At 41.3% G+C, this 9,890-nt stretch overlaps 2 protein-coding genes across 3 annotated transcripts; one reads left to right on the forward strand and one right to left on the reverse strand.

Annotated features, from left to right (window-relative positions):
* Window positions 1-54: 54 nt before the first annotated feature.
* On the forward strand, window positions 55-1,517 carry rpp38 (ribonuclease P/MRP 38 subunit). 2 transcript variants are annotated; one of them, XM_060053803.1, is made up of 2 exons: window positions 55-292; window positions 565-1,517. In XM_060053803.1, exon 2 carries the CDS (start codon window positions 571-573, stop codon window positions 1,405-1,407), a length of 837 nt encoding a protein of 278 aa, XP_059909786.1. In that variant the 5' UTR covers window positions 55-292; window positions 565-570; the 3' UTR covers window positions 1,408-1,517. The 2 variants fall into 2 exon arrangements, with proteins under 2 accessions (XP_059909786.1, XP_059909785.1); XM_060053802.1 differs by having other exon boundaries at window positions 74-296.
* On the reverse strand, window positions 1,514-9,867 carry nmt2 (N-myristoyltransferase 2). The gene is made up of 12 exons (XM_060053801.1): window positions 9,708-9,867; window positions 9,174-9,291; window positions 8,908-9,049; window positions 8,260-8,378; window positions 8,062-8,153; window positions 7,824-7,940; window positions 7,510-7,680; window positions 7,278-7,386; window positions 7,003-7,173; window positions 5,966-6,133; window positions 4,547-4,684; window positions 1,514-4,347 (listed from the first exon to the last, which is right to left on the reverse strand). Exons 1-12 carry the CDS (start codon window positions 9,818-9,820, stop codon window positions 4,327-4,329), a joined length of 1,479 nt encoding a protein of 492 aa, XP_059909784.1. The 5' UTR covers window positions 9,821-9,867; the 3' UTR covers window positions 1,514-4,326.
* Between the last annotated feature and the right edge of the window lie 23 nt (window positions 9,868-9,890).

Raw genomic sequence — 9,890 nt, forward strand, 5'->3', positions numbered from 1 at the left:
GAACTAATAATGTACATGGGAAAAATCGTGTCTGGATTCGGTGTTTTTGGGCAACATTAAACAATTGTACACTTCATAGGGCCAACATAACCACCTGCCCTATCGAGGCTCCATAGCAACGCTGGCCACGTCATTGTTGTGTTTTCAGATTTAATAAAGTTGGTCATGTTCAAACGCAATGGTGGCGCCCATGAAACGAGTCATGTGTTGTTTACTGTGCTGAGACGTTATTAAAAACGCACTCGCTGGTGGGAGAAAGACGAATTAATATCATTCGCCACCGCTGCGTTCAGTAGGTAAAGTATGATCAATGATATTGAATGGTAAAAACATGTTTGATACTTGGGAGAACCTTAATGGTCTCAGTTCATGTGTAGGCCTCATAACGTTTCGTATAAAATATATTACGAGATTGTTCATTGTCTGTTGTTTGTGATCATGCTTCGTTGGTTAATGGTGGGATACCGTTACTTGTATTGTGTGCGTAATTGACAATGACCCGATAGTCTAGTCTTGCAATTGTAATAATATGTTTAGTATATGTATATGTTTGTGTTGTTCTAGATCATCATGGCTACTCCGGGCAAGGCGAGCAAGAAGGAAGCGAAAAGGCAAACCCCAGCAAAATCTTCCCTTAACACACCTTTCAAAAACCAATGGCAACCACTTTCCAACAAGAATTGGCATTCAATTAAAAAGAGTATCAGATGTAAACTGGAATCAATGGAGTTTAAGAAAGTAGAAACAAAGGGTTTTTACAAGTTTAAAGAACGGAAAAACCAGACACCATCTGTATCCCCAGAGTGCGTTGCGCCAGAAAGCAACGACTCGAACGTGCTGAACACTCCCAAGACCGGGTGGACCGACATGTCTGCCAGAAGACAGCTTGCAATTGGCATCAATGAGGTGACAAAGGCCTTGGAAAGGAATCAGCTCAGGTTGGTGCTTGTGTGCAAGTCAGCCAGACCAAAACACATGACCGACTACTTGATTCCACTGAGCATATCAAGAGAGGTCCCGGCCTGCCAGGTTGGAGCGCTCAGTAATATTCTTTCTGAGCCGCTGCGATTAAAAAGTGTTCTTGCGCTGGGTTTCCGTCACTGTAAGATAGAAGAAGAGGACCACTTTTTGGATCTTGTTACCGACATCATCCCCATGGTGCCACCGCTACATGTTGCCTGGCTACAACACAAGGTTGTCCCTATTGGGACTGATGAACTGTTGGACATTGACAAGAGGGGCCAAAAGCGTAAACTGGAGGACGAGATCACTGAATGCGACATCACTGAATGTGACATCACACAAACTGAGGTATCAGAAGCTGTGTCTGGCACACTTCAACCCCTGTGTGTAAAAAAGGTTATTCCTAACCCAAATAAAAAGAGGAAAAAGAAAATCAAAAAGTAGAAATTTCCCTAGATTAGTTAATCAGTAATCTCTTGAACGTTGACTTTTTTTCTTGGATGGATTGAAATGTTTGGCTTTGACATAATAAAACGGCAGCATATGCAAATCTTTTTAAAGTCAAGTTTATTCAATCGAATATCCATGCTGTTTGAACAGACTAGTCTTTGCCGAAGAGTAAGCTTTCTTTGCATGGGGCCATGTCTAAATTATGCTGGTACAAGCTTTGAGTTTCACAAACCTTAGTGGCTTTGAATAAAAATATTGTTCTTCATTGATAACGCTTTAACCACAAGAAACTTTTCCAAATAAGGCAGTTAGTCAAGTTGTCAGTTCGACTAAAAATAATACAGAATTGTAAAACAGACGTGCTTGTAATTCATACAAACTTCTGTGGGAGTGACATCCATGACCAAATACATGAACATGTTACACTATCTGAATGACTTGCTGTATATACCCATTTGAACCTTTGACCTGTAGTAATTTTCAGTGCACCCTTCTTGTTATCCTATAAAGGTATGATGAACAAATATTTCACAAGGAGTAGTTATACAAATACCCTAAAACTTAAACTTTGTTACAGAGCCAGATCAATATTTAAAGCAGTGAACTTAGGTTGGGTTGAGAAGGAAGTGGAAGAATTTGAGCTCAACGAAACAAAACATTGCTTTGCCTTTTGAAAGTATCACATTAACTGCTCCTCACAGTCCGCCACACTGACGGGGTGGCTGACTAAGGTTGAAACAACAGTCTTAAGATTACTGTCTGCTCCTCATTTCTTTAAAATTGTTCAGCTGTCAGGCCCCTCTGGCTGATGGACAGGGTTGTACTTAACATTAATGATGTATTTTGCTAGAAATGTTTCGGAAATACTGGACGTTAGCACACATTAAGGGAAACTTTAGCCATTAGCTACACAACACACAAAAAAACAATTTAAGATGTTGACATAACCTTTCAAAAGCAAATAGCCTACTGAAACTTTGTCCCATTTTTTACTGGCCTTTTACATCACGTTATTTGACTATTTAAAACAAACTCTTGCAACTTTCAAACGAGCCGATAGACCACTACCAGCTGGAGCAGTTAGGTTTCAGTGCTTTGCTCTAAAGGGCTGGGTTTTATAAGTGCACCCTTTTCACAAATATAACAGGCTGGTAATCAAAGCAGATGTCACAAGCTTGTATCTCAAGTATAAGGTGAAAAAAAGCATCAAGTAAGTACCACCGAAGTAGGCAGGCATTGCATGGCTTTTTAATCCAGTCCTAGAGACAAAGCGCTAGCCTGTGTACAGGTCATCCTCGTAGCTTTGAGCAGATCCACATGTTGACCACGTTTGCCTGAATAGGACACTCGAGACAACGCTAAGACTATGGGACTTCGGTGAATGGTCAAATGCATTGAATATTTTATACAACAAAACAAAGATCGATCCTCAAGACAGGTTGGTAAGGTTAATGACAAATTTATAAAACGAGGGAGGGAAAAAAATGCGTCCTTGAAGAATTGAAGGCCGGGCCTCCACCTTTTCATCAAGGACCCCCTTGCTCAACAAAGAACTGAAAAATTGTGCTTTATTAATGCAATACATTCTTCATCAAACCCCCCGCTGGACCCACAGCATCTAAAATGGCATTACAAACTCGAAATGTCAATAACATCTATACTACTCAAGAGGAAAATGCTTTGGAACAGTCCTTCCAACCCTCACACTCACTACAGGAATAAATATGATCTGGCATCAAATGTACAGATAACTATATATTTAACAAAAAGAAAACATGTATAAATGCACCAGTTGGATGAGTCTTTCCTTGAAGATGGTCTCTTGCGTGCATGTGTGTATGTAGTGCTGTGTGTGTGTGTCTGTACATGCTCAGATACCTTGCAAATTATTTTCTTAATGCATCTACTAGGTTACTTTGTTTCGATAAAGGGAACAGTTTCTACATTTGTGAGGCTGCTTCCATGGAAACCACTCTATCCTTCCTTGCAAGAGCCCCTGACAACGATTAGCTGCTGAAGGAGGGATTTTCTTGTCCAGCTCACCAAAGCACTGTATGTGGTAAATAAACTTTTTACACACAGTGTAACAAGTACCAGAGGAGGCAAATGAGCCAATCAGCTTCATACAATAAATGCTTGCAGTTTCATAACAGGTAACGATAATCTAGCCTTACTGGTCAGAAAGATTAAAACTGCAGGACAAGATTGTGGGATTAAAAATATTTTCGATATAAATTAAATTTAAAGGGGACCTATTATGCTTTTACGACTTTTATGACCTATAAACATTGTTATAATGATTGATAGTCATGTTTAACCATACTAAAGTGTCAAATAATGACGTACATGCATTTCGACGTATTCCCTGCTGACAGTCAGAGTTTCCCGAAAATCTACATAGTTTTTTGTGTATGATTAAACATGACTATCAATCATTATAACAACGTTAATAGGTCATAAAAGTCGAAAAAGCATAATAGGTCCCCTTTAAAGAATGGTTTTGCAGACCCATGTAACAATGCCCTGTAGAGAAAAACCACCAGGATTCCCTTTATGGAGGTATATAGGGGTCAAATATTGTTCTGTTTAGCAGATTTGTGTGTGTGTTTGAGGGTGTCATGTTGCATCTCTAGCACTGTAGTGTAGGAATATTTCAGGCATAGCATGACTTCACATTCAGGATTTTGATGATTAAAGAGTTCCCCTCCGGGTGAAAAATAGTGAACATTCTTGATGAGAACCGATTGACGGATGAATGCTTCAAATATCGCACGTCTCCCATTCACCTGTTGGACTTTATTGGAGTCGTTCCCATTGTCTAACTCAGGCTACCAGCGTGTCCGGGGTTAGGTACAGGCTAGGTTCACTGCCAACCCCCTTCAGTGGAGTGTGAGGAACATTTATAGAGACACGCTACTGAAGCACAAGGCCAACCTGAAACACAATAACAAGCCAGTATTTAGAAGCACATTTAGAACTTGAGAAATGTAATTTTAACTCTGACATAATCTAAATATGAGTAGCATTGAAGGCTGCAGAACTATTTGACTGAAATGGAACCATTGTTGGGGAAAATTTTATATAAGGGCTCAGGTAGAGTGCAGCATGTCAACACGCACATTGCTTTACTGACCTTATCTGCATCCATAGAGGGGCATTTCCAGTTGTAAAGGTAATACTGCAGGTTCCCGTCTCCAATACCAAACTTAAGCTTCTCTAGGAACACCTTGTTCTCCATCAGATCCAGAGCATTGAAGACGTCAAATCCTTTCTGTTTGACACAACAAATAGGAAAAATTAATTATTTATTATTATTATTATTATTATTATGACTGTAGGGTCAATCATCGCTAGGGGTGGGAAAAATAATCGATTCTTTGATGCATCGCGATTCTTGCTAGAACGATTCTGTCTCGATGCAGATAAATTAATAATAAAAATAAATAAATGAACTAATAATTTTGTAATTTTAAAATTATTGAATTAATCTTCAGTGTGTATTGTTGGCCAATCTAATTTGTCTTGACACGATTGCGATTCAGCCTACGCATAGCATGCGCGCAAACTCACAGCCAGACACAAGAACTCCTTCTAATTCAAGAGCAGCTTTTCCTTTAATGACATAGAAAATAAAGATTAGAAAGAAAATAAAACTGAAACCTATTTTTTGCATATTTCCATATTGTGTTATAATGCAAGCTGCATTGATTATTGCATTGTTCATAGAAAGTCATATTTGTAACAAAAGCTTTCTCTCTTATGAAATATTAGATAAGTTAATTAATCTGTTGATGTCTTTAATGATCATCACAAAAGTAGGAAGTGATTAGCAAACTCTGAGTAGCAAACCCAGATGTATACATATATTTTTGAAAATCACGCATGGAAATGTACATAAAAAAATTGTTGCATTGATAATCGCTTCATAATCGAATCGTTGACCTCATAATCGAAATCGAATCGTGAGGTGCCAAGAGGAATTGTCACGACTGACAATTCCTGTTAATCAGCGATTATCAATTTTAGCTTCAGAACGTTAAGTATTTATATTTGCTGCAAAAATCCATTGAACCACTTTGAAATCCCACTAGCAATATATCTGGCTCACAACTTCGAGGTTCCTCATGCACTTTGAAATCCCAATGGCCATATCTCTGTCTCACAACTTCGAGGTTCCTCAGGCCTAAAAAAAAAAAAAGTTTGGTTCCTGTTGGTTGTCAGTTGAGGTCATGGGTAGGTAGGGAATTTATTTTATTTTTTTATTTTATTTTTTCCAGCGGCAGCGAATGATAGGTAGGTTGTTTTCATTTAAAAACGAGAAAATTCGCTCATCCTTGTACAGAATGAAGAGGTGCTGTACCAAAACGTAATTATAGTTTGCATAAAAAAAAATAATAATTTGGGTCGCATATAAATTGACAGGGTCGGTCGGAAACCGGAACCAAACAAATTTTTTTTTTAGGCCTCATGCACTTTGAAATCCCAATGGCCATATCTCTGTCTCACAACTTTGAGGTTCCTCATGCACAACAAGAAGCCAAAAGGTCATTACCATTTTTGCCAGGATCAGTGAGTCATTCATGAGGTCAAGAAGTGGGGTTTGTGTGTGGACGTTGTAGAAGGAGTAGGCCGCCTTCAGACTCCGGTGCAACGGGTGGTGCATTACAGTAGAAGGCAGCGTGTAGAAACTAGTGAAGTCTGTTAGGACACCACCAGCTCCCTGAGAAGAGACAACACGTAGAAAGGTTTCTACATCAGTAAGCAAAAATATAACAGTATTTACAGACATTTACACTTCAAGTTAACATAATGTTATCCTTGCCGCTAAGGGTCTCTAAATCAAAACAATAACAAAAGATGTAGTTTGATGACATCAAGGAAATTTTGTGGGACCCATGGGAGTGGTTGTTCTCACCACCATTTACAGTGAAAAATGACAAGACAGAAATACTGTTCACGGATGAGGTAATGTATAATAGGTTAATTCAAATCACATTTAGTCACAATAATAGACGTGATGTCATACATTCTAATACATAGCCGCAAGTAATTTAAGCTTGCTGAACGTTAACTTGCTAACGTAGCATTAGATGAGTCGACTACCAATACGGCTGTAGATAACGTTACAGGGCCTATTCAACTGTGGGTAGCCCAGTATTGTTATCCCTGGTCAAAACTGTCACAAATTCATTCGAATAATTTTCCCAGTACGAAATACATCAATAAATTGGGTCTCCACTGCATTACTGTCGCTCCTTTTACCCTGTAAATAAGGGGGAGATGGGATGTGATTATATTCACAGGCGACCCAAGGAAATACACCGTTATCTTAAATTAAATGGAATACAATTATGGATTCTGCTTGGTCTGAAGTTTGATTCAAACATTTCGGGAAATGTAAAAACACACTTCAACTAAATATATAACTTAAGTCTAGTCAGTTTCGGATATTTTTATGCGGGATTCGTTACAATCCCGCAGTACACCTTTAATTTTGTGGTAGAACGTGTAAGAATTAGCAAATGAGGATTAAATAATAGGCATCGAGGTATAGATGATAAACCATAATGAAGTTGTCTCTCTCCATACCTCCACCACATATGTGTCTATGATGTTCTCCTGGGGCAGGAACCAGTGGGCAACCTCCTCCTCGCCCATAGAGGGCGCCAGCTGGAAGCGGCGCAGGTGTTTCTGCAGCAGCTCTGTGACCTGCCGGACGTCGTGCCTCTCCATTGGCCTCAGGCCGGGGGTCTTGGTGCTCTTCAGGGAGTGAACAGAGAAAGAAGACACACATCTCTGATGGCTGCTGCGGCGACAAAGGGACCATGTGAATGTGCGGTGATGCCGGCCGTTACGGCGCTTACATCTGGCAGCCGGTAGAGCTTCATGGTTCTTTGCAGGGTCATGTTTCTGCTCAGGTGGGAGAACTTCACTTCCACAAGCTTTCTGGGGTTCAGGGAACGATGCCAGTACCTGTGTACAGAAACACAAAGCATGTATCAACGCAAAAAGTCTGAGAAGTTCCATCTTGGGGTTGACACTGACAGGTGAGACTTTGACATGCCTATCATGAAGACCACTGTATCCACGGTTTACCTGCATGTGGACACGGGTTTGGGCAGGACCACTCCGGCTGTGTAGACAGCCTGGAATATTCCCTCTAGATTCACCCTCCGTGTGATCTCCCTGATGAGCACCGGAGCCACGCGCTTTGAACGCAGCTTCTTGTGAACGCACAGGAAGTTGATTTCAACCATCCTCTTTAGCCTGTAACAGGGAGGGCAAGATAAAAAGCAAAAGCCGCTGGTCTTTCCGAGCCTGTCTGATGTGTAACCTGTAGTCAAGCAATAGATTATCGTTAACATGGGTTATTATGGGTTTATATATGTAGGGCGAGCCGCGCCTCTTACGTGTCATAGATATGTATGCTAGCGGGGATGGCGCTGATGAATCCGACCAGCTTCTTGTTGGACGTTACCCTCACTCCACAATGCCACTGGGGGAGCCAGCCGGGGGGACGCAGAGCCCTGGGGGGGCCACAAAGAACCAGTTCAGATAGTATAGGCAGCTCCCTTCAAGATATTTAACTAAAGGCTGGGACTAACTGGCAATAGCCAAAATATATAAGGTTCATTCAGCAATTCTTACCATTTGAGAAAGTTTGGCGAATAATCAAATCTAAACATGTTGTCATCATCTTCCACGTAGTTTTCATTTAACAGCGTGTACAACTCCTTCAGCTATCAGAAAGACAGAGAGAGCACAGGGTAGTTTTGGGTGTGTTCATTGCTACAGAAGTGGTGTGACTGTGGCCTGGTGAAGGCACAAGCAGCAGACGGCACTCACCACGTCTGCGTTGCTGAGATCTAGGGTGTCCCACATGAAGCCTTGCGGTAAGGAGTAGGGCTCTTGTCTGATGTTCTCCTTGTCAGCCTCGATGGGTCCGTGGCTTGTTACTATCTCGTCTGTGTGGTTAAATAAGGCATGAAGTATTTAAATCTATTTGAAGATAAAAAATACCTACCTACATTACTCTTCCACACTGTATACTATATATATTGTTTATATGTTTTGGTATTAAACAAGATTTCAAGTAAGAATTCAACTTTTTTTTCTTCATAATTAAATTAAGCCTTTTCTCACCTAAATGGATCCAACTCTAAAGAATGTTGATTCCACAAATCTTCCCCGATTACACCAAAAACATCTCATCTAACCCGAGTTGCCATGGAAACCGTTCAATGCAACGCCAAATGTGTAATAAAGCAAACCTACTTTTACAATGCAATGTAACTTAGTCCGATGGCAATTTAAACCCATAAATTGGGTTAAATTTGTGTAGGATATAAAAATGCACACAATGCTAAGGACTTTAACAAAACTCATCTCGACAAGTATGAGAAAAGTATTAATTTTGTTATTGTTATTAATTCATCGAATCAGGTGGAAAATGGAAAATCTCCAAAACATCTTGGCTAAGTAAAATATACATACTTAGCTTGGGCACAGGCTGCGTGTCCCAGAACTGGTACTTGTGCTTGGCTGCTTCATCGATGCTTTTGGCAGGACCCTGACACGACAGAAGCTCCATCGCTCTCTGGATGTCCTGTAGCTTCTGCATGGGCAAACCAGGGTTCTAGAGGCCAGGACACAGAAAACAGATGGACACATCCACCAAACAATACACACAGTGAAACAGCATGAAGAACAGGGCGGACACCACGGCGTCACATGGTGCTTTATTATGGCTCCCATCACACCTTCATCTCCTGAGAATCAGACGCAGAGTCCGATTTTGTTCCCCCAGAGCTCGTCTTTTCTTTCTTTCTTTTTTGCTTCTTTTTCTTCCTCTTAGCCCCCAAATCTCCGCCTGGGCTCCTAAATAAACACATAGACGAACTCCATTAAAAAAAAACGATTTCCAGTCTAGACGCTAAAACAAGCGTAGCCCAATCACACCACAGGCTAACGTTAGCCGTCGACTGGGTGTCATTCCCATGCAGCAGCAGCAGCATGCTGGCTAGGAGCCGTGCTAACCCTTTCAATTACACGTGTGGCCATTGTGAACACGTCCTTCTACCCGTGTTTCCCCAGCAGTGTATCCACCTTAGTCGACCCTGAGTAACACATGAGGGCTATGGGGATGTCCACCAGCACTAGCCGACCACTGCGGACCGCTGCGTTAGCCGCTGCTCCCGTCGCTGCCTCCACAACATCCATGAGCGGCGTAGCGTACAAAGAGGCTGTCTGGAGAGCCACAGCGGTTCTGAATCACAGGAACAGGCCATCCTCACCCTTGCATGTGTTCATTTTCCTCTTCGTTGTCCCCGTCTATACCACAGGTATCCTGGTCGTCCAGCTCCAAGCTCTGCTGGCTGGCAGCAGACTCACTGTCCTCCGCCATCATGAAAATGTAAAAAAAATGGTCTGCTACCGTATGATACAGGGCAGGAAAAACAAAGAGGATGACAATGGAA

This window comes from Gadus macrocephalus, chromosome 6 (genome assembly GCF_031168955.1).
Source record: "Gadus macrocephalus chromosome 6, ASM3116895v1".
In the NCBI taxonomy this organism is placed as follows: Eukaryota; Metazoa; Chordata; class Actinopteri; order Gadiformes; family Gadidae; genus Gadus; species Gadus macrocephalus.